This window comes from Phyllobates terribilis, unplaced genomic scaffold, assembly GCF_046119375.1.
Source record: "Phyllobates terribilis strain yellow unplaced genomic scaffold, ASM4611937v1 Scaffold_116__1_contigs__length_5312468, whole genome shotgun sequence".
Lineage (NCBI taxonomy): Eukaryota > Metazoa > Chordata > Amphibia > Anura > Dendrobatidae > Phyllobates > Phyllobates terribilis.
Genome location: NW_027362876.1, coordinates 2,714,169 through 2,739,034, shown reverse-complemented (window position 1 = coordinate 2,739,034; position 24,866 = coordinate 2,714,169). Strand labels below are relative to the sequence as shown.

Below are 24,866 nucleotides of genomic sequence, written 5' to 3'. Positions count from 1 at the left end.
GGAGTGGACATGGATGTCAGACATTTGTACCATCCTCTAAAACTTTGAGGACTCCACCAAGATGGTGAGCGGCGATGACGCCAAAATTAGCATCACCATCCCGCTTCTCTGTCTTCTGAAATGCTCTCTGCTCACAATTAAAGAGGATGCATTGCAGGTGGAGCACGATGAGATGGAGCAAGGAACCATACAGGGTGATTACACACAGTCCAGTCTCATCTCATCCCAATGTGGATTGGGTGACAATGAGGAAGAGGAGGAAGAACAGTAGCTAGTTTCCTGCGCTATAGACGGTACTACCTGCACAACTGTCATACCGTCTGTTCAGCGTGGATGGCCTGAGGACAGGGAGGAAGAGGATGAGGAGGAGAGCATGGTCAGTCGTCCTCTTGGTGAGAATACAGAAGTCTCGCCTCTTTGCAGTCTGGCACACATGGCTGAGTTTATGTTACGCTGCCTTTCCCGTAACCCTCGCGTAGTCCAAATTTTTGGTGACAGTCATTACTGGTTGGTGACACTTCTAGACCTATGCTACAAGGAGAACTTTCTGTCTCTTATTCTCCTGCAGGACAGGCCTAATAAAATGGGGCAGTACAAGAAGGCCCTTGTTGCGGAATTATTTAAAAAATTCCCATCTGAAAACACTGGCGGCAGAGGTCACAGTTCGTTGGACAACAAAGGAGTACAGGCAAGAGAGACACAAATGCAATCCAGCAGAGGCAGGGGAACACTATCAAAGTTCTGGGACAGTTTTCTCAGACCCTCCCACAGGCCCTGAGGCGTGGGGTATTCTCCCAAGGAAGGAAAAGTTTCAGAAGATGGTGAGGGAGTACCTTGCCGACCGTACCAACGTCCTCCGTGATTCCTCTGTGCCTTATAATTATTGGGTAACCAAGCTGGACATGTGGCATGAACTGTCTCTCTCCACCTTGGAGGTCCTGGCCTGCCCTGCCACTAGCGCTTTGTCAGAGCGGGTTTTTAGTACCGCTGGTGGAATTATAACCAATAGGCGCATACACCAGTCAACTGAAAATACTGACAGGCTGACTCATATAAAAATGAACAAGGGTTGGATTGGGCCAGACTTCTCAACACCACCGAATGATAGCAGCATAATATAAACTCAAATACAGTGTCTTTTTTTTGGGGAGGTCTAACTCTATTCCCATGCACCTCTGTCTTCACACCCAGACATGGGTATATGCTTCCTGATTTTGTCTATTTGCTCTTGTCCTCCTCCTTCTCCGCATCATCCTCCACCAACATAACGTCTCTTGCCAGGGGTATTGGAGTTCCTCCAAATTTTTGTCAGCCGTTGCTTCACTGCATAGGCAAACAGTATGCGAAACACACTTCCGAATAATGGGAGCATTTTTTGCAGGAGGCCCTCCGACCTCTACGTCTCTTGAAAGGGGCATTGGAGTTCCTCCAAATTTTTGGCAGCCATTGCTTCACTGCATACCCTATATCTGGATAGCAGACCCTCTCTTTTCTAATGGGAACATGTTGTACTCGTTATTGTGGCCCAGCTGTATGTCTTTAAATTGTTAGTGGGGTTTTTTCTACATTTTGGCAGCCTTGGGCTCACTGCATGCCCTATAACTGAATGGCAGACCCTCTCCTTTCTAATGCAAACATGTTGTTACCGTGGCCCAGGTGTATGTGTCTTTAAATTGTTAGTGGGGTTTTTCCCAAATTTTGGCAGCCTTTGCAGTCACAAAATGGGCATTACCACTATAGGAGACCTGCTCCTTTATAATGGGAACATTTTTTTTACTGAGACCCTCCTCTATGTCTCTTCAAAGGGGTATTGGGTTGCTTCCAAATTTTTGGCAAACCTTGCAGTCACTGCATACGGAATAACAGTATAGGAGACCCACTCGTTAATAATGGGAACTACAAAGCATAGCCGACTGCTGGCCCTTTAAGAATAGTAAGGGCCGCCTGATGGCCGTATAAAAATAGTCTTCGTGACTTTCAGAGTCCCTCCATCATAAATGAAACAGGATTTGTCTGATGATGTGTCACACACCACATGGCCAGATAAGGTTGTAAAATTACATTTTCTGGTGAATGCATTTGTATTGGTTGAAAGCAATGCAAAAGTGCAAACAAGCATGAAAAACGCTACGTGTGAACATAGCCCAAGGTGTGGAGGAGCATTTTTGTTTTTGGTTATTTATTTTGCCTTATATACAAGTCATTACCCTGGAAAGGATGTTCCTTAACATATTTCCCAGGAAAATTCATTTTGGTTTTGTTTTTGTATGCTTTATTGTGAGTCTGTAAAAGTGGCGTAATACCTCTGACAACATTGTTGACAGCAGTGACCTGGGAGTCAGAAATGCTTCCAGGGTTCTTCCCCATACTGTTCCCATGTCATTTGAGCACTGTTCCCATCGATTTGGGCAATTTTTAGGCCCTCTGCAGACCGCCGGGGGGAGCCACCAGAAAAATGCTCGAGTTTCCCATAGACTTACATTGGGTTCGTTACTCAGTCCGAGCACTCGAGCATTACAATTTGCTCAACTCGAACAATGAGTACCCGAGCATTATAGTGCTCGCCCATCACTAGTGGAAAGGGCTTGAATATGAGGTTTGAAGGAGAGATTAGAGTCAAGGGTTACCCCGAGGCAGTGAGCTTGCTGGACTGGGAAGAGTGGGTAGTCATTGACTTTGATAGATAGGTCAGGTGGGGGGGTTAAGTGAGATGGTGGAAAGATGATGAATTCGGTTTTATCCATATTAAGTTTTAGGAATCTAGCAGAGAAGAAAGATGAAATAGCGGACAGACATTGTGGGATTCTGGTTATTAAGGAGTTGATATCAGGTCCAGAGAGGTAGATCTGTGATGAACATTGTAGTTCCCTTCACCAAGAACTTACTTTCCACTGTTGGAATTAGTACGAGGACTCAGTCCCCAGGACTGAACTGCCTCACCCCGGCTGACCAGTTGTAGACCCTAGATTGAGCCCCTTGTGCATGGACGAGATGTCCTTTTATGATGAGCATCAACTTCACAATCCCCTCCTGCATTTGGGTGACATGCTCGATGACGCTCCGGTGGGGCATGACTTCGGCTTCCCAGGAATCCTTCGCTATATCAAGGAGATCCCTTGGATGTCAGCCATATAGAAGTTCAAATGGAGAGAATACAGTTGAGGCTTGTGGAACCTACTACATAGAAAACAACAGATACAGGAGGAGATAGTCCCAGTCTTGACCGTCCTTCTCTATGACCTTCTAAAGCATACTCTTCAATGTTTTATTTAACCTTTCTACAAGGCCGTCCATCTGGGATGGTACACGGATGTATTCAGTTGTGTCTATTGCAGGGCCTCATCACCTTACTCATAAAGGCTGTTCCTTGGTCGGTAAGGATCTCCCCCGGTAATCCGGTCCAGGAAAAAACGTGTACCAACTCGCTATACTTTTCACACAGGAGTTTCTCAGAGGAATCGCTTCAGGGCACCACGTAGCATAGTCAAGGATGACCAGTATGTATTTATGCCCACAAGAAGATTTAACCAGGGGATGGACAAGGTCCATGGCAATTCCCTCAAGGTGTGTCAGCTCCAGTAAGGGGAGAAATAGGAGAGCAGGGCAGGCCAGGCAGGTGCTGGTAGTGGGGGACTCAATTATTAGGGGAACAGATAGGGCAATCTGTCACAAAGACCGGGATTGTCGAATAGTGTGCTGCCTACCTGGTGCTCGAGTCCGGCACATCGCTGATCGGGTTGACAGATTACTGGGAGGGGCTGGTGAGGACCCAGCGGTCATGGTGCACATTGGCACAAATGACAAAGTTAGAGGTAGGTGGAAGGTACTTAAAGATGATTTGAGGGAATTAGGCTTCAAGCTTAAAGCAAGGACCTCCAAGGTGGTATTCTCTGAAATACTGCCTGTACCATGTACCACGCCAGAGATGCAATGGGAGATTAGGGAGATAAATAAGTGGCTCAGGAATTGGGGTAGGAAGGAGGGGTTTGGATTCGTGGAGAACTGGGCCAACTTCTCAGTTGGCTACAGGTGCTACGCTAGGGACGGGCTGCACTTCAATAGAAAGGGTGCAGCTGTGATGGGGGAGAAAATGGCTAGAAGGTTGGAGGAGTGTTTAAACTAGGGATTGGGGGGAGGGTATTCATTTTATAGGTGGGGAAGATAGTGCAGATAGTGACCTGGGCACAAATAAAGAAATTGGGGGTGGGGTTAGAACAGTCAATATAGTAAGAAGGAATAGAGGTACAGATACATAAAATGCATGTACACTAATGCCAGAAGCCTCACCAACAAAATGGAGGAATTAGAATTAATTTTGTTGGAAAAAAATTATGACATGGTGGGGATATCTGACACATGGCTAGTTGAGAGCCATGACTGGGAAGTTAATTTACAGGGCTATAGTCTGTTCAGAAATTACCGCACAAACAAGCGAGGGGTGTGTGTGTTTATATGTAAAATCATCCTTAAAACCCATCTTACATGAGAATATATGTGAATCTATTGAAAATGTAGAGTCCCTATGGGTGGAGATAAGGGAAGGGGGAAAAAAGAATAGATTACTGATAGGGGTTTGTTATATGTCTCCAAAAATAATGGAAGCAGCGGAGAATATCCTCATCAAGCAAATAGATTAAGCAGCGACTCAAGGAGAAGTCATTATTATGGGGGATTTCAACTACCCTGAAATACACTGGGGACTGGAAACCTGTAGTTCCAGCAAAGGTAATAGGTTTTTGACAACTATGAGGACAATTACCTTTCACAACTGGTTCAGGACCCAACAAGAAGGGGGGCACTGCTAGACCTAATATTAACCAACAGGCCAGACCGCATATCAAATATACGAGTTGGGAGTCAATTGGGTAATAGTGATCACAAAATAATAAGTTTTCATGTATCCTTTAATAAGATGTGTAGTAGAGGGGTTACAAGGACACTAAACTTCAGGAAGGCAAATTTCCAACGGTTGAGAGATGATCTTAGTGCAATAAACTGGGACGATATCCTGAGACATAAAACTACACAAAGCAAATGGGAGACATTTATTAGCATCCTGAATAGGACCTGTGCACAATATATACCCTATGGGAATAAACATGCTAGAAATAGGAGGAAACCACTATGGCTGAATAGAGCTGTAAGGGGCGCAATAAGTGACAAAAAGAAAGCATTTAGAAAACTAAAGCAAATAGGTAGTGATGAGGCATTAAATAAATACAGAAAATTAAATAAATTCTGTAAAAACCAAATCAAGGCAGCAAAGATTGAGACAGAGAGACTCATTGCCAGAGAAAGTAAAAATAATCCCAAAATATTCTTTAACTACATAAATAGTGAGAAACTAAAAAATGATAGTGTTGGCCCCCATAAAAATAGTCTGGGTCAAATGGTGGATGAGGATGAGCAAAAAGCCAATATGCTAAATGATTTTTTTTCAACCATATTTACACAAGAAAATCGTATGACAGAAAACATGATCAGTGATGACAAAAATTCTCCAGTAAATGTCACTTGCTTAACCCAGCAGGAAGTACGGCGGCGTCTAAAAATCACTAAAGTTGACAAATCCCCGGGCCCGGATGGGATACACCCGCGAGTACTGCTGGAATTAAGTAACGTCATAGATAGACCATTATTTTTAATCTTTAAAAGATTCCATAATAACAGGGTCTGTACCACTGGCGTATAGCAAATGTGGTGCCAATATTCAAAAAGGGGACAGAAACTGAACTTGGAAATTCTAGGCCAGTAAGCTTAACCTCTATTGTGGGTAAAATCCTGGAGGGTTTCCTAAGAGATGCTATACTAGAGTATCTGAAGAAGAATAACCTCATGACCCAATATCAACATGGGCTTACGAGGGACCGTTCCTGTCAAACTAATCTGATCAGTTTTTATGAGGAGGCAAGTTCCGGACTGGACCAAGGAAATGCAGTGGATGTTGTGTATGGACTTTTCAAAAGCTTTTGATACGGTTCCACACAAAAGGTTGATACATAAAATGAGAACAATGGGGATAGGGGAAAATATATGTATGTGGGTTAAGAACTGGCTCAGTGATAGGAAACAAAGGGTGGCTATTAATGGAACACCCTCAGACTGAGTCACAGTTAACAGTGGGGTACCCCAGGGGTCAGTATTGGGCCCGCTTCTTTTTAACATTTTTATTAATGACCTTGTAGGGGGCATACAGAGTAATATTTCAATATTTGCAGATGACACTAAACTCTGCAGGGTAAGCAAATGAACTTTAATGGGGATAAATGTAAGGTAATGCACTTGGGCAGAGGAAATAAAATGTATAATTATATGCTTAATTGTAAAACACTGGGCAAAACTGTCACTGAAGAAGACCTGGGTGTATTGGTGGACGACAAGCTCACGTTTGGTGGCCAGTGTCAGGCAGCTGCTGCAAGGGCAAATAAAATAATGGGATGCATTAAAAGAGGCATAGATGCTGATGAGGAGAACATAATTTTACTTCTATACAAGTCACTAGTGCGACCACACTTAGAATACTGTGTACATTTCTGGTCTCTGGTGTATAAGAAAGACATAGCTGAACTAGAGCGGGTGCAGAGAATAGCGACCAAGGTTGTTATAAGACTGAGGGGTCTGCAATACCAAGACAGGTTATTACACTTGGGGTTATTTAGTTTGGAAAAACGAAGGCTTAGGGGTGATATTATTACTATGTACAAGTATATGAGGGGACAGTACAAAGACCTTTCTACTGATCTTTTTACTCTGAGGCCAGAGACGGGGACAAGGGAGCATCTTCTACGTCTGGAGGAAAGAAGGTTTAATCATAATCACAGACGCAGATTCTTTACTGTAAGGGCAGTGAGACTATGGAGCTCTCTGCCGCATGATGTTGTAATGAGGGATTCACTACTAAAATTTAAGAAGCGCCTGGATGCCTTTCTTGAAAAGTATAATATTACAGGTTATATATACTAGATTCCTTGATAGGGCGTTGATCCAGGGATCTAGTCTGATTGCCGTATGTGGAGTCAGGAAGGAATTTTTCCCCCAAGGTCGAGCTTAGTGTTTGCCACATGGTTTTTTTTTTGCCTTCCTCTGGATCAACATGTTAGGCTATGGGTTAACTAGATGGACTTAGTCTTCCTTCAACCTTAAAAACTATGTTACTAGGTTACATCTGGGCCAGTAGAACCTCCGCACAACCCGTTCTAAAGTTTTATCCACGTCCAAATGGTCAAGACATGTGAATGGACCTTGTTCATCATCCTCCGTCTACATGGTCATGGTACCAACAATTGCTCCACTATTTCCTCTCTTACCTTAGTAACCCTGTACAATAAGTCCCCACTCAACATAAAATAGGGAAACCTGGTGTCAGCCCCTGGCTCTTGCGCTATACCGTTTAAGACGGTTACATTATTGAATTCCTCCTTTAGAGTTAGCTCCCAATCCTTGGCAGACCCAACCGGTCAGCCCTAAATCTGATATGTTAGCCCCAAGGGTCACTACCTCGTCATCCCCCACAAGGACATAGAAGGGAAACCCGTCAGACTCTGAGTGTGGTGACAGTTCTTTAGGGGGCGACCTGTCTCTTAATCGAGCACTGTCATCCTCCCCCAAAAGTCCCAAAACAAACAAAAGTCGTGACCTATAATAATGGGGTGCAGTAAGTCCTAGACCATGCCAATCTCGTGGGACTCAGTATCTGGGCGCATTTCAATGTCCACTCTGGCCACTGGATAGTCTTTAGCATCCTCGTGAAAGCAATTGACTTCAACTTTCTTCCCAGGCATAAGCTGGAGAGGAAATGTGGCCCTCACGAGGGTCACCAAACTTCCTGAGCCTAGCAGTCCAGTCACTTGCCGACCATTCCCCATTACAGGACAAGCTTTTGGCCCCTTGTTGTGTGGAAAGTTCGTACTGCAATCTGGATACACATAGTATGAACAGTGGCGACCCAGGCTACAGTCCATCTGCTCGGAGGTCAGGGGACAACAGGGGGCTATATGGCCTGGGCCGTGACATTTTCAGCATATAATAATGCCAGCTGGGACATTTGGCATAACTTCCACTGAGCCTTTCGACCTTGGCACCCCACCAACTTTTTGGGTCTCCGCCCCCTGTTGGGACCCCCAGTGTGGAGTAGGTTGCCTCCCCAAGGAACCATCGACCCCCTGATATCTTTTGAACGTCTGACCAGGTTATCGGAAAGGAGTGCACAAACTGGTACATTACCACTTGCTCTACCATCTGCTCAGGGGTAGAGGACTTTGCCTGCAACCATTTTTGGACGTGGTTCAGCAAATCAAAAATTTGGTAGCGAGGGGGTTTGTCACTGTGATATGCCCAGCGGTGGACCCGTTATACCCTGACATTGTCACTCTCAAGCGTGTCTTTTAAGGCTAAGTCATAGTAGGCCTTCTGGAGCTCCCCCATTAAGTATGGCACCAGCACTTCCGCCCATTGCTCTGGCTAGAGTTTCTCCCTCTCGGCGACCCTTTCAAAATTGGTCAAAAAGAACTGGATGTCATCACCCTTGGTCATTTTCTGCAGGGCTCTCCTTACCGCCGTCAGGATGGGAAAATCATCAGCTGACCTTTGAGTCGAATCTGCCGCCATGCCACGAACCTCTGTTGATTAAGAAGGTTTGCTCATCTCTAGTTAGAAGTAGGGTCAGGTAATAAGCTGTTACCTGGTTTTGACTAGATTAACTAAAAATTAGCAATGTTAATTTGGCACATACACAATGAACTATGTGACCCTGTGGATTTAGTGCAGCATCTCCACCAGCGCAATCCATTAGTCCCTACTTTAGCGTCTACTGTTAACATCACCGTCTTATATAATACATACAGTCATGGCAGAAAGTGTATTTTGGCAAGGTGCCAACAATTTTGTCTGGCCTATGTTTGGACTTTTTTTTCTCTCTTTTAATTTTGTGTTGTTCCAGTACCCACAACAGAAATAAGCGTGTGTATAACAAAACAGGAGAAATACTTCATTTTCTGGAATAATTTCAAGGGCGCCAACACTTTCGTCTATGATTGTATATGGAGAAATGTGAGACAATATAGAGATTAAAAATACAATTTATTAGAACGCAATTGAGAACACATAAAAATACAAAAAGTAATTTAAGAGGGATAAATGTAATCACAAAAAGACAATAGAATGGGGCACCTGGATGAGTCCTGGATAAGTCCTAAGCATACAGCCTTAAAGGGGTATTCTCACCTCCAAAATCCTACCCCAAAATATAGTAGGTTTAATAATAATAATAGCAAATACCTCCAATTAGAAATGTGGTATAGTTCTCCTGATTTTCTTTGTCACTTACCCCATGTGCAGGGCATTGCAGTAGCTTAGGTATCCATGGGTATGACCACTAGCAACTAACTGTCACTATGTGAGTAGTAGTAACCTTGGATACCTAAGCTACTGCAATGCCCTGAACATGGGGTAAGCGACATAGCGAATCAGAAGAACTATACTACATTTCTATTTGGAGATATTTGCTTATATTATTATTATTACACCTACTACATATTGGGATAGTTTCTCAGAGATGCGAATACCCCATCTTACATGTTTTTATGGCGTATATTTTTCTCTGTTGCTTTAGATTGTAATGTAATAAAGCTTATTTTTAATCCTCCCTTTATCACCTCAAACGTTTCTGCCTGTATGTATTATGTTTGTCGCTTGGATGTTAGGGGTTCAGTACCATGGGATTTGTGAACAGATGGCTCAAGATTGGCTTAGGTCATAGTTTCATTATACTTTGATTTGTATGGAATTATGTATAGAGAAATGTTATAAAATATAAGGCATTGATATTGAAAAATATTAAAATCAGATTTATTCTTGGCAGATGACTGTGGTGTCAAACCAGATACCCATGAAAAGCGTGCCATTATTCCAGCTATACCTCCAGCCCTTCAGAGCAAAAATCAATCATCTGAGCCTTTTCAATCAGTCATCTATTTGGATTCATCACAGACTGTTAAGCAAAATGAAAGCCAGAGAAGGGATGTCGAACATCAAATAATTCCCACAGGGAAGAAACCATTTTCCTGTTCAGAATGTGAGAAATGTTTTGAACATAAATCTACATTGCTTACACATCAGAGAATTCACACAGGAGAAAAGCCGTTTTCATGTTCAGAATGTGGGAAATGTTTTAACCGTAAGTCAAATTTACATACACATTACAGAAGTCACACAGGGGAGAAGCCATATTCATGTTCAGAATGTGGGAAATGTTTTGAACATAAATCTAAATTGCTTACACATCAGAGAATTCACACAAGAGAAAAGCCGTTTTCATGTTCAGAATGTGGGAAATGTTTTATCCGGAGACAAGACCTTCTTAAACATCAACGAATTCACACAGGGGAGAAGCCATATTCATGTCCAGAATGTGGGAAATGTTTCAACCAGAAATCACATTTCCTTATGCATCAACGAATTCACACAGGAGAGAAGCCATATTCATGTTCAGAATGTGGGAAATGTTTTAGGCAGTGTCAGGGAACGCACCGGCAGGATCACACAATATCCCACCGCTGCCACCAATTTGTCAGGAACGGCACCAGGAGATCACACAATATCTCACCGTGCCGTCACGCTGTCCGTATTTCGTCTGGAGTCGCGAGCACGCGATCCAGACTACTCTCTACGTAGGTATCGGTAAGCGACCAGTGAGCATATGGCACAACACCCTGGGTTCCACAGACTGGAAACTGTGTTTAAAGCCCTCCATACGGTCACTGTCAGCTTCACGATAGCCCAATTATTAATATTCTCTGCCACCACCGGCCGAGTTTGAAATATAATACAGGCCTGGCCGGACGCCTGCGTTTTGGTAGCGTATATGGCTTCGGGGAAGGGAACGATTACAGAACAAAAGAAACAGAACTATTCAATTTTATATTTAATCCAAAAGGGAGGCAGTGTTTAAGAAAAATATATACACAAGGATGTAACAAAGGGGACATTAAAATACATAGGCAGTTACATAAAATAAACAGGGTAAAAAGAAGACAACTTACTCTATACGATCGTGGAGACGATTCAATATAGGTGGAGGAGGGGGGCTCCCCGGTTGGAATATGCTGTTATTGAACAGGACCCGTTGCTTATAATTCTTATCCCCCCCGGCAATGAGTCCTCCTGTCTTCTCCATAGACTCTTTTATACCTAAGGGAGATCTGGCCACACGCCCCTTGTGGTGACATCATGTGGGCCGGTCTCCAGCCTGTACATTTTTATTAGAAACGCTAACTTCTGCGATAACTTATCGCCCGTTGATCGCAGAAGCTTGCAGACTACGCCATTTTTTCCCTTATGATTTTATCTTTATTTTGATATCACACTTCGCATAGCTGCCGTCTGCCATTCTGGTGTTTTTGCGCTGCAGCTTCCTGATTTTGGTTACAGCCCTGGAAAAATACCTACACATTCCTGGTCTGATTTGGTCACTACCCATTTGGGTTTCGTTATTGCCGGACATATGGAACTCATAATATTTCATATCTAATATCGGAGCCAGTGCGTCTAGAAATTTCCCTTTGAGGCACGGGAAGACCCTTCAACAGTTACACACAAATTAGTGCAAGCCTGCATTTTAATTACCTCCTGCGTCTCTCAGAGACAAGATGCTTGCTTCCTAAGGAAGTTATAACACTCCTTGGCTGGCCATGTTTGCATAAAGTATTTAACAGGCGTGCGTTAATTGGGGCTTTTGTGCTGAGCAGAAGGGGAATAAGGGAGGGGGGTGAACATTTACATCAGGCAGATATGGAAGAACATTTTCCTGACATTTATATTTTATAATATTCCTGACCTCTTCCCCTCTTTGAGGTGGCATAAGGGGTGATTTACAGATCACCGCTTGAGCCCACCTCCTGGCCCACCCTTCCTGCTGATCCGACAAGCAGCAGATCCACTGGCCCACCAACCTGAGGGTCCAGCTTTCCGATCACCCTAACCGGCTTGGGATACATTTTCCCCACACCTCTGACAGGCTATGGGTACCTTCCTCCCATACTCTTGACAGACAGGGGGACACACTTTCCTGTTACCTCGCCTTGTTATGCGGCCTACCTTTTTAAATGTCATCATCTTTACCTTGAGAGCTGTGCTCTCTAGGGGGGAGCTATGACCGGCCATGTGTAACGGGTCCGGGAGGCGGAACCTCTGAGCTACTATACAAGGGGGCGGCCCTTGTAAGGGAGCGGGTGGCAGTCTCTGGGTGAACGGACAGGGAGTTACGGCAAGTGATCAGGGCAGTCTCTGGGTAAGGGGTAGGTACGACCTGTGATGGCAGAGCCTCCGGGTAGGCTAGCAGGCAGATGGAAGATGTGTGCTCCCAGGTGAGCAAGCGAGAGTCTCTGGAATAGCAGGTGGTCACGGCACGTGACGGCGGAACCTCCGGGCTGGCAGGCAGGTAGGTAACGGAGAAGCGCTCCCAGGTGAGCGGGCAAGAGTCTCTGGAATAGCTGGTGGTCACCGCACGTGACAACGGGACCTCCGGGCTGGCAAGCAGGCAGGTAACGGAGATGCGCTCCCAGGTGAGCGGGCAAGAGTCTCTGAGATAGCTGGTGGTCACAGCACGTGACAACGGAGCCTCCGGGCTGGCAAGCAGGCAGATAACGGAGAAGCGCTCCCAGGTGAGCGGGCAAGCTGGTCCATAGACAGACTGACCGGAGTAGTAAGGCAGACCGTCGGACCTCAGGCAAGCAGGCAGGTAGCTGATATGCGCTCCCAGGTGAGCGGGCAGGCTGGTCCTTTAGACAGACTGACAGGAGTAGTAAGGCAGACCGTCGGACCTCAGACTGGCAGACAGGTAACAAGTATTCAGGCAGGAATCAGGCAGGTAACTGGCAGGTAACTAGCAGGAAACTGGCAGGAAACTGGCAGGAAACTGGCAGGAAACTGGCAGGAAACTGGCAGGAAACTGGCAGGAAACTGGCAGGAAACTGGCAGGAAACTGGCAGGAAACTGGCAGGAAACTGGCAACGGGACCTGAGGGCTGAAGCACAGGTGAGACACAGGTGCAAACAACATTGCTCGGGCACCTCCATTTTGGAGGAGGTGCCTTATAAATGATGAAGTCCTCCGGCCATTGGCCGGGGACTCCTTAGGACGGCGCGCGCGGCCCCTTTAAGAGGAGGGGAGCGCGCGCGCGCGCGCCCTAAGCACAGGGGCCGGGAAGGAGCGCGCGCTGAGAGCAGAGCGGGAGGAGGACGCCGGGAAGGAGCGCGGGCTGACAGCAGAGCGGGGAGAGGACGCCGGGCACGGAGCAGAGCGGTGAGGGGAGCAGCGTCCCTGCCTAGCAGAGGGCAGGGACGCCAGCGCTACAGTACCCCCCCCTTTAGGCCCCCCCTTTTTTAGGCCAGACAGAAATTTAGCTAGGATGAGAGGGGCATGGATGTTCTCCCGGGGCTCCCACGTTCTCTCCTCAGGACCAAACCCCTTCCAATCTACCAGAAAAAAGGTCTTTCCTCTTACCCTTTTGGTGGCAAGAATGTTCTCTACCTCAAACTCGTCCTCAGCAGAAACCGGAGCAGGAGGCGTACCTGTAGACTTGGAAAAAGAGTTAAGCACCACAGGTTTGAGGAGAGACACATGGAAGGAGTTAGGGATCCGTAAGTTGGCCGGGAGTTTCAATTTATAGGCCACCGGGTTGATCTGACTGATGACCTCCAGTGGGCCGATGAACCGAGGCCCTAACTTATAGGAAGGGATCTTGAGCCGGACATATTTGGACGAGAGCCAGACTTTATCCCCAGGGCGGAATTGAGGAGGGTCCAGACGTTTTTTGTCAGCGTGTCTTTTCATACGCTCGGATGACAGAAGGAGTGCGGACCGGGTACTCTCCCATATGGAGGAAAATTTGTTAACAAGAGATTCCGCAGCCGGATTGTCCGCCGAGGTGGAGACGGGAAACGGGATCCGAGGATGCTGACCGTAGACTACAAAAAACGGGGATTTGGAGGAAGACTCGCTCTCGTGATTGTTGTACGAGAATTCGGCCCATGGCAGGAGATCCACCCAGTCAGAATGGTGGGCATTAACGAAGTGCCGAAGGTAACTGGTCAGGTTCTGATTGATCCGCTCCACTTGACCATTAGACTGTGGGTGGTAAGCGGAGGAGAAGTCCAGGGTGACGTCCAGCAATTTACAAGTGGCTCTCCAGAAACGGGAAGTGAACTGTACCCCACGATCCGACACGATGTGACGGGGCAGGCCATGAAGACGGAAGATGTGGCGGATAAAGTCTTTAGCCAGCTCGGGTGCAGACGGAAGACCTGGCAGTGGAATGAAGTGAGCCATCTTGGAGAAGCGGTCAGCGACCACCCAAATGACCGTACAACCGGCAGAGACGGGTAGATCAGTAATGAAGTCCATCGCTATATGCTGCCAGGGGGCAGCAGGTACTGGCAGAGGTAGGAGGCGGCCGGCCGGCAGGTGTCTCGGAACTTTGTTGCGGGCGCAGGACACACAGGCAGAAACAAAGTCTATTACATCCTTGTGCAGGTTAGGCCACCAGTAGTGCCGGGTAATAAGCTGGAGGGTCTTTTTCTGACCGGCGTGGCCAGCTAGTTTAGACGAATGACCCCAGTGTAGGATCTTCTCCCGATCAGGTACTGGTACGAACGTCTTACCAGGAGGAAGACGATTTAGACTCACGGGAGCCACCTGCATTACTCTGGCGGGATCGATGATATGTTTCGGATCCTCCTCGAGATCAGACACCAGAAAGGACCGAGACAAGGCGTCCGCCTTGACGTTTTTGTCAGCCGGGCGAAAATGAAGGACAAAATCAAAACGAGCAAAAAACAAGGACCACCGGGCTTGGCGCGGGTTAAGTCTCTGGGCATGCTGGAGGTAAGCCAAGTTCTTGTGGTCAGTGTAAATTATTACCGGGTGAAGAGCCCCCTCGAGCAGGTAACGCCACTCCTCCAATGCCAGTTTGATGGCCAATAACTCTCGGTCTCCTATGGAATAGTTGCGCTCAGAGGAGGAGAAGAGTTTAGAGAAGAAGCCACAAGTTACCATCCTCCCGGAAGATGATTTTTGAGTAAGTACCGCTCCGGCTCCAGAGGAGGAGGCGTCAACTTCCAGGAAGAACTGCTTGTTGCCATCTGGGCGATGCAGCACCGGGGCGGAAGAGAAGGCCTGTTTAAGGGAAAGAAAGGCCTCCTCTGCTTCGGGTGGCCACTCTTTGGGATTAGTACCTTTACGGGTGAGCGCAGAAATTGGGGCCGTCCGGGAAGAGAAGTGTGGTATGAAGAGGCGGTAGTAGTTGGCGAAGCCCAGGAATCGCTGAATGGCCTTCAACCCCTCCGGTCGGGGCCATTTCTCGATGGCAGACAGTTTCTCAGGATCCATTTGTAGGCCGGTCTGAGAGATAATGTAGCCCAGAAACGGAAGCGAGGTCTGCTCAAAGAGGCACTTCTCAAATTTAGCGTAGAGATGGTTCTGCCTTAGCCTGAGCAGGACCTGACGAACGTCCCTCCGGTGAGTCTGGAGATCCGGAGAGAAGACCAAGATGTCGTCCAGGTACACCACTACGCAGGAGTAGAGAAGGTCCCGGAAGATGTCATTGACCAACTCTTGAAAGACGGCAGGAGCGTTACAGAGACCAAAGGGCATTACCAGGTATTCATAGTGGCCGTCCCGGGTGTTGAATGCCGTCTTCCATTCATCCCCCTGACGAATACGAACCAGGTTGTACGCCCCACGAAGGTCCAGTTTGGTGAAGATCCTAGCCCCCCTCAGGCGATCAAATAATTCTGGAATGAGCGGAAGGGGGTACTTATTCTTCACCGTGATCAGGTTTAGGCCTCTATAGTCTATACAGGGACGGAGAGAGCCGTCCTTCTTTTTGACGAAAAAGAAGCCTGCTCCCGCCGGGGAGGTAGATTTCCGGATGAATCCTCTGGCCAGATTCTCCTCAATATATTCGGACATTGACCGGGTCTCAGCAGCGGATAAAGGATAGATACGCCCACGGGGAGGAGTAGTACCGGGTAGCAGATCGATGGGACAGTCGTATGGTCTATGTGGTGGTAATGTCTCTGCCTCCTTTTTATTAAAGACATCTGCATAAGACCAATAAGGAATCGGAAGTCCAGGTAGATTAGCTGGGGTAGGAGAGGGACGGACGGGATGGACGGGAACCAGGCAAGTTTTATGACAGTCTTGTCCCCAGCGAAAGACCTCTCCGGTTTGCCAGTCTAGCACGGGTGCATGTCTCTGGAGCCAGGGCAGACCTAGCAAGAGGGCGTGAGAGAGTCCAGGCAGAACATGAAAGGAGATACTTTCAGAATGCAGCATTCCCACCTGCAGGGTAATGGATTCGGTGATGAGTTGAATGGGGCGAGGTAAGAGGCCCCCATCCACGGCAGCGACAGACAAGGGTACAGCCAGAGGTTTGGTGGGGATGCGGTATTTCTCAACCAGGGACTGTGAAATAAGGTTCCCGGCTGCTCCAGAGTCAAGTTGGGCTAGTTCGAAATAACGGTTCTCCCCGTAGATGATCGAAACTGACAACAGCAGGGATGGAGAGGATTTATTCTTGTCTAGGTGGACCTCTCTGAGCGAACCTAGACACAGGCGTTTCCCGACCTCTCCGGGCAGGCACGGATCCGGTGCTCCTTACTGCCACAGTAGAAGCAGCTCCCCTCGGCACGGCGTGAGTCCTGACGGGTTTTGACCATCTTGGTCTGGTCGACCTGCATAGGCTCAGGAGAGTGTACCTGGGGAGAGATGGAGGGAATGACGGGTTTCTGGAAAGTAGGAGCTAAACGTGGAATCCTTCTCTCACGGGTGACCTCTTTGGCACGCTCCTGGAACCGTAGGTCAATCCGGGTGGCAAGGGTTATTAGATCATCGAGAGAGGTAGGAATGTCCCGACCAGCAAGTTCATCTTTAATACGACCGGACAGACCCTCCCAGAAGACGGATACCAGAGCGTCGTTATCCCAGGCCAGCTCCGAGGCAAGGGTGCGGAACCGTATGGCATATTGGCCCACGGTGAGACCCTCCTGACGGAGGCGTAGCAGAGAGGATGCGGATGAGGTCTTCCGTCCGGGTTCGTCAAAGACTTTCCGGAAAGCCGAGAGAAAAGCAGGCAAGTTGGACACCAGGGGGTCTCCTCTCTCCCATAGAGGATTTAGCCAGGCCAGGGCCTCCCCGGTGAGATGGGACATGATAAAGGCAATTTTGGCCCGGTCGGAATTAAACTGATGGGACAAAAGTTCAAAGTGCAGGGTGCACTGATTTATGAAGCCCCGAGCCTGGACGGAGTCGCCTCCGAAGCGAGGAGGTGCAGACAGCCGGGGACCGGGAAAGGTTACCATGGTATTAGTGGGTAGCGGAGCTGCCGGGTTGCGAGTCATGGTACTGGCAGTGGCTGCAGGTGGTGCAGTCAGAGTGTCCAGGCGAGTATTGACATTCCGCAGGTGACCCAGGATGGACTCCTGTTGGGACCTTTGACGGGACAGTTCATGACACAGGTCCGTGAGCGAGGGAGCTTGGGTGCCACCGGGTTCCATGGCCCGAGCAAACTGTAACGGGTCCGGGAGGCGGAACCTCTGAGCTACTATACAAGGGGGCGGCCCTTGTAAGGGAGCGGGTGGCAGTCTCTGGGTGAACGGACAGGGAGTTACGGCAAGTGATCAGGGCAGTCTCTGGGTAAGGGGTAGGTACGACCTGTGATGGCAGAGCCTCCGGGTAGGCTAGCAGGCAGATGGAAGATGTGTGCTCCCAGGTGAGCAAGCGAGAGTCTCTGGAATAGCAGGTGGTCACGGCACGTGACGGCGGAACCTCCGGGCTGGCAGGCAGGTAGGTAACGGAGAAGCGCTCCCAGGTGAGCGGGCAAGAGTCTCTGGAATAGCTGGTGGTCACCGCACGTGACAACGGGACCTCCGGGCTGGCAAGCAGGCAGGTAACGGAGAGGCGCTCCCAGGTGAGCGGGCAAGAGTCTCTGAGATAGCTGGTGGTCACAGCACGTGACAACGGAGCCTCCGGGCTGGCAAGCAGGCAGATAACGGAGAAGCGCTCCCAGGTGAGCGGGCAAGCTGGTCCATAGACAGACTGACCGGAGTAGTAAGGCAGACCGTCGGACCTCAGGCAAGCAGGCAGGTAGCTGATATGCGCTCCCAGGTGAGCGGGCAGGCTGGTCCTTTAGACAGACTGACAGGAGTAGTAAGGCAGACCGTCGGACCTCAGACTGGCAGACAGGTAACAAGTATTCAGGCAGGAATCAGGCAGGTAACTGGCAGGTAACTAGCAGGAAACTGGCAGGAAACTGGCAGGAAACTGGCAGGAAACTGGCAGGAAACTGGCAGGAAACTGGCAACGGGACCTGAGGGCTGAAGCACAGGTGAGACACAGGTGCAAACAACATTGCTCGGGCACCTCCATTTTGGAGGAGGTGCCTTATAAATGATGAAGTCCTCCGGCCATTGGCCGGGGACTCCTTAGGACGGCGCGCGCGGCCCCTTTAAGAGGAGGGGAGCGCGCGCGCCCTAAGCACAGGGGACGGGAAGGAGCGCGCGCTGAGAGCAGAGCGGGAGGAGGACGCCGGGAAGGAGCGCGCGCTGACAGCAGAGCGGGGAGAGGACGCCGGGCACGGAGCAGAGCGGTGAGGGGAGCAGCGTCCCTGCCTAGCAGAGGGCAGGGACGCCAGCGCTACACCATGTCACAGTCCGTCGTGACACTGGTCGTCGACACGGGACCACTTTCCCTATGATCCCCGTGTTTCTCCCCATCCTTCCACATCACCTCTGGAGCCGTGCTAGTCATGGGGCAGCTACCACTGACCATGTTACCATCTGGCGTGACACTGGTTACCTGCACGGGACGACCTGCTTCCTGGTGTCCGTGCCTGCTCCCTTTGCCCCTAGCACTTATACTGGCTCGCTTTAGGGGATCCTCAGCAGCATCACCCCGCGGGGTGAGGTGGCTGAGTTCCCCTTTATCACAACACACACTTTTATTAGAGATCACATTCACATTACTGACAGTTGCATTACATGACATATCAGATCTGGGAGGGTTGTCAGGAATGTATCGGGCAACCAACCGTCCCAGATCAGTTCCCAATAGCACATTAGTGGGGAGATTCTCCGACACCCCCACTTCCCTTAACCCCCCCGCACCCCAGTCCAGGACAACTCGGGCCATCGGCATGGGACGGCAAACACCCCCAAACCCGGTGACAGTCAGGGTCTTCCCAGGAATGAGTTCCTCTGGTAACACAAACTCTGGGCGGATCAGGGTGCGTTCTGCGCCAGTGTCCTTAAGGCCGACAGTGACTGTGTTTCCCACGGTAACAGGTTGTAAATTCTCCCGGGCCCGGCCAACCGCCCCACCCACAAAAAGAATGGCTGCAGTAGGTCCTGGGGCCTCAGGTGTGGAGTTCATCTTCTGCCTCTCTGGGCAGACAAGGCTGATGTGACCAGTCTTGTCACAGGTATAGCACTTACGGGAGTCAGATGCGGGCCGGGTGATAAAAGATGGGGCAGGACCCGCTGAGGGCTGGCTGGCCGGAACACTGGGGGTGGTTGTCGGCTTACCCCCTTTCCAGCTGGCGGTGGCTGACTTCCGCACCTCTGGTGTGCGGTTGGCCTCATAGGTATCCACGATCTGGGCTGCTTTGGAGGCTTCCCTCGGCTCGCGGTCAAGCACAAACTGTTTCACTTCCACTGGGCAAAGATGAAGAAACTGGTCCTTCACCATCAGATCCTTCAGGTCCTTGACGGTGGTGACTGACAGTCCTCGGATCCACTGCTCAAAGTTGGTTCTGAGCCCGTCTACCACATCGCTGTAGGCGTCATGTGGTCCTCGTTGGAGGGCTCTGAACTGTTTCCGGTAAACCTCCGGAGTCAGCTGGTACTTTTTTATCAGGACCTGCTTGACGGCCTCATAGTCTCCATCTTATTCTCGAGGGAGGGAAGCAAACACCTCCAAGGCTTTTCCTCGGAGCCCTGGAGTTACATATCTTGCCCACTGGTCGGTGGGCAGCTGATACTGTCTGGAGGCCTTTTCAAAGCCTCGCAGAAATGTGTCCAAGTCCCCATCCTTTTCCATCACAGGGAAGTGCTCAGGACGGGGTTTAAAGCAGCTGGCACTGTTGGACTCACGGGTCTGCGTAGAGGGTGACTCCTTCTGAATCCGGGCTAGCTCCAGCTGGTGTTGTCGGTCAGCTCGGGCCTGGCGCTCCGCAGTCTCTCGGTCAGCTTGGGCCCGTTGCTCTGCTCGCTCCTGGAATTTCAGGATCAGTTGCAGTCGTCCATCACAATCATCTGCGGCGAGCTGCTCCAAGGCCATCTGCAGGTGGGGGTCCACACTACCCTGGTTGCGGGTATGGCTGGCAATCAAAGGTGGGACCCCTGCAGCAGCGCCATCCGGGCCTTGGCTGGCCGCCCCATCATCAGGGCTCTGCAGTCGGACAGGCTCTGCATCACCGTGCAACAGTTCAGCAATCATTTGGACCTCGGTTTTGCCCGTGGGGTCTATCTGCCTCAGCTCACAGAGGGCAGTGATAGTGGTCTTCGTCTGCTGGTGATACCAGGGCTCTCCACGTGTAGCCATTATTGCCAAAAAAAAGATAGGATAGAAAAACAAGAGAAGGGAGGGGATGCAACTGCTACACGTATAGTAATGTCCCAGGTAAAAAAAATTAATACACTGAGTCTGATTTCTTAAAACTCTGCACAGAATTCTCGCAAGAACCGTGCAAGTTTTCAGTGACAGGAATGATTGCTCAATCCAGGCACTGATGTTCTGTAATATTCCACCGCTTGCCACCAATTTGTCAGGGAATCCCCAACACACACGGTCAGGACGACACCGGGGGAATCACACAATATCTCACCGTGCCGTCACGCTGTCCGTATTTCGTCTGGAGTCGCGAGCACGCGATCCAGACTACTCTCTACGTAGGTATCGGTAAGCGACAAGTGAACATATGGCACAACACCCTGGGTTACACAGACTGGAAACCGTGTTTAACGCCCTCCGTACGGTCACTGTCAGCTTCACGATAGCCCAATTATTAATATTCTTTGCCACCACCGGCCGAGTTTGAAATATAATACCGGTCTGGCCGGACTCCTGCGTTTTGGTAGCGTATATGGCTTCGGGGAAGGGAACGATTACAGAACAAAAGAAACAGAACTATTCAATTTTATATTTAATCCAAAAGGGAGGCAGTGTTTAAGAAAAATATATACACAAGGATGTAACAAAGGGGACATTAAAATACATAGGCAGTTGCATAAAATAAACAGGGTAAAAAGAAGACAACTTACTCTATACGATCGTGGAGACGATTCAATATAGGTGGAGGAGGGGGGCTCCCCGGTTGGAATATGCTGTTATTGAACAGGACCCGTTGCTTATAATTCATATCCCCCCTGGCAATGAGTCCTCCTGTCTTCTCCATAGACTCTTTTATACCTAAAGGAGATCGGGCCACATGCCCCTTGTGGTGACATCATGTGGGCCGGTCTCCAGCCTGTACATTTTTATTAGAAACGCTAACTTCTGCGATAACTCATCACCCATTGATCGCAGGAGCTTGCAGACTACGCCATTTTTTCCCTTATGATTTTATCTTTATTTTGATATCACACTTCGCATAGCTGCCGTCTGCCATTCTGGTGTTTTTGCGCTTCAGCTTCCTGATTTTGGTTACAGCCCTGGAAAAATACCTACACATTCCTGGGCTGATTTGGTCACTACCTATTTGGGTCTCGTTATTGCCGGACATATGGAACTCATAATATTTCATATCTAATATCGGAGCCAGTGCGTCTAGAAATTTCCCTTTGAGGCTCGGGAAGACCCTTCAACAGTTACACACAAATTAGTGCAAGCCTGCGTTTTAATTACCTCCTGTGTCTCTCAGGGACAAGATGCTTGCTTCCTAAGGAAGTTATAACACTCCTTGGCTGGCCGTGTTTGCATAAAGTATTTAACAGGCGTGCGTTATTTGGGGCTTTGTGCTGAGCAGAAGGGGAATAAGGGAGGGGGGTGAACATTTACGTCAGGCAGATATGGAAGAACATTTTCCTGACATTTATATTTTATAATATTCCTGACAGGCAGAAACCAGATCTTCATAAACATCAAAGAATTCACACAGGAGAGAAGCCATATTCATGTCCAGAATGTGGGAAATGTTTTAACTGTAAGTCAAATTTACATACACATTACAGAAGTCACACAGGGGAGAGGCCATATTCATGTTCAGAATGTGGGAAATGTTTTAACCACATATCAGGTCTTCTTATACATCAAAGAATTCACACACGAGAGAAGTCATATTCATGTCCAGAATGTGGGAAATGTTATTCCCGGGAATCATATCTTCTTCATTATCTAAAAACTCATGTAGCAATATAGTCATTTCCTTGTTATTAAAATAATTTTGACAAATTTTACAAGAAAAAAAATCCAACAGTTACAGTCAAATTTTGGAAGAGAAAGAGAAACAATTTTTAGCACTAAAGGATGATTAGGAAATAGAGATGAGCGAATTTTCCATTAGTCCGTGTCATGAAAACCACTAACGGTGCCACCAATCCTGGACCTAAGGACGTGGGTACAGCGGAAGCCTCTGGCCTACAAGTGATTGCAAAGCAAACTTCACAGCACACTACATATGGACTGGGACACTGCTTGTTTGTGAGGTGCCAGGGTGTGGAGAAGCAGCAGCTTACCCACGGCTACTGCCTTAGGCACCATACACTGTCACCAGTCACGGTTTTACAACGCCAGCAAGTCGCCTTTACTTGGCAACACACTGGGACATATGCACATCCAGCTTTCCCAAGCTCCTGAGCAGTTCACTACTTTCACTCTGGCTACCTGGTAACACAACCAAGCTAATTTCTCTCTCGAGATTGTGGGTACGTTAAAGCAACGAAAAACAAATATATTAAATGTTAGATTTAATAGCCAAAAGTAGTACAGTGCTTAAAAAAGTTACAAATCGAGCAAAAACAAAAAGTCATACATAAAACAAACAGTCTAATAAAAAGAATGAATAAACCTTACATGACTGGACCATGAGGTTTCTTTGCGGGGAAGATGCCACCGAAAAGGTTGTGGTACTGAACGGCCATACGCATGTGGTTCTTCGGGATCTGACCTCGATATACGGTAGAAGAGATATTATAATAGGTCTCATCAGACCCTTCACTCCCCCTTCTGCTGAGGGAAGAAGGAGACGGCTTATAATATTTGATTCTAATCCAGTTTTAGCCCTCATTTCTGATGTGGGTCATATTTTTTCCAAGGAACATTCCATAGAAACAATATGGCTGTCATCTATACATACCACACATGAAAATTATCTATCATAATTCGGGGAGATATTGCGCTCATGTGGATTGCCAGTTACCAAAACTTTTCCAATTTTACCCAAAGGTGCGAATCTGCTCCCCGATCATGGATATATCCATGGATTCTGTAAAACTAGAATTATAATATAAAAAACTTTAAAATATTGTTCTACATTCTCCCATCTACGCAGTACAGGCAGAATGACTGCACAAGATGAAAGCCCCAGCCTCTGCATTTAATACTCATGTGCCAGTGGAGCCATACAGGGACACATCTGATGGTCCAAATAGTTATCCAACAGTGACAGCTACCTGTTCATTACTCTGTATACAGACTCCATGTCTGCTCTCCATCAGATAACCTGCTTCAATTAACTGTTCACAGCGGGTGGTGCAGGCAGTGATCAGATGCCCCCAGCCTTTGATCTGCATAACTCCATATATGACAGTCCAAATCAGCCAAAAAAAATGTTTTCTACCCAATTGATCAGTTAAAAATTGAAAATACTTCAAACTCTCCATTTCCCTGTAAAAGACGTGTATGACACTCTAAGGTTTCCCAGGACTATATCCAAACCCTTTAAAGCAAAGCTAGCCTTAGTAATGTCAAAATGATGCTTTTTGCGTTACAGCCTATAATTGTCACTGGCAGATGACATGGCGCGTCTTACCTCTATATTACCCCATCCTTTACTAATAATATTACTGGGCCTGTCTCTGGTGTTTAAAGTGACACCTTATTATAAACTGATACCCAGAACTGAACTGCATATCCGAGATAAGGCTACACTAACACTTTGTAATGTAGTAGTGTTACGCTCCCGCGAGTTCATGCCTCTTTTAATACATGAGAATATCTTGTTGGCTTTAGAAGACACGGATTAATATTAAATTAGGTGATTTCATATGTGTTTTGCAAGTACAATCCAGATCCTTCTCTACCAGTGACTCTCCTAGTTTAACTCCCCTGAGCATACAATGACGGCCGATTATTATACCCAGATCCTTCTCTACAAGTATCTCTCTTAATTTAATTATCCTAAACATACGATGACTGCACATTATTACAATCAATCCTTCTCTACCAGTGACTCTCCTAGTTTAACTCCCCTGAGCATAAGATGACGGCAGATTATTATGCCCAGATCCTTCTCTACCAGTGACTCTCCTAGTTTAACTCCCCTGAGCATACAATGACGGCCGATTATTATACCCAGATCCTTCTCTACAAGTATCTCTCTTAATTTAATTATCCTAAACATACGATGACTGCACATTATTACAATCAATCCTTCTCTACCAGTGACTCTCCAAGTTTAATTACCCTAAATATACGATGACTGCACGTTATTACAAACAGATCCTCATCTACAAGTGATTTTCTAACACGGGACTCAGTAGTTTTACTGTTTTAATATAATTAATAAGTAAGTTTAATAGTGGACCCATCACTGAATCTTGGGGTGCACCTCTCATACTCAAGGCCCATTCATAGCACCAATTATTTACATGAGG

General features: G+C 47.8%; 3 protein-coding genes across 4 annotated transcripts in view; 2 read left to right on the top strand and 1 right to left on the bottom strand.

Moving 5' to 3' along the window:
• LOC141201446 (uncharacterized) overlaps positions 1 to 22,410 on the top strand; it is a 32,066-nt gene extending 9,656 nt beyond the window's left edge. Inside the window, exons 4-5 of the mRNA XM_073663438.1 lie at positions 9,860 to 10,072; positions 22,031 to 22,410. Of these exons, the coding sequence (XP_073519539.1) occupies positions 9,860 to 10,072; positions 22,031 to 22,410 (593 nt within the window). The remainder of the gene's footprint in view (positions 1 to 9,859; positions 10,073 to 22,030) is intronic.
• The window catches only part of LOC141201484 (gastrula zinc finger protein XlCGF66.1-like), a 306,294-nt gene that overhangs the window by 29,595 nt on the left and 251,833 nt on the right, over positions 1 to 24,866 (top strand). The gene's annotated exons all lie outside the window — the stretch shown is intronic.
• LOC141201473 (uncharacterized) overlaps positions 1 to 24,866 on the bottom strand; it is a 323,215-nt gene that overhangs the window by 294,729 nt on the left and 3,620 nt on the right. The window lies entirely within an intron of this gene.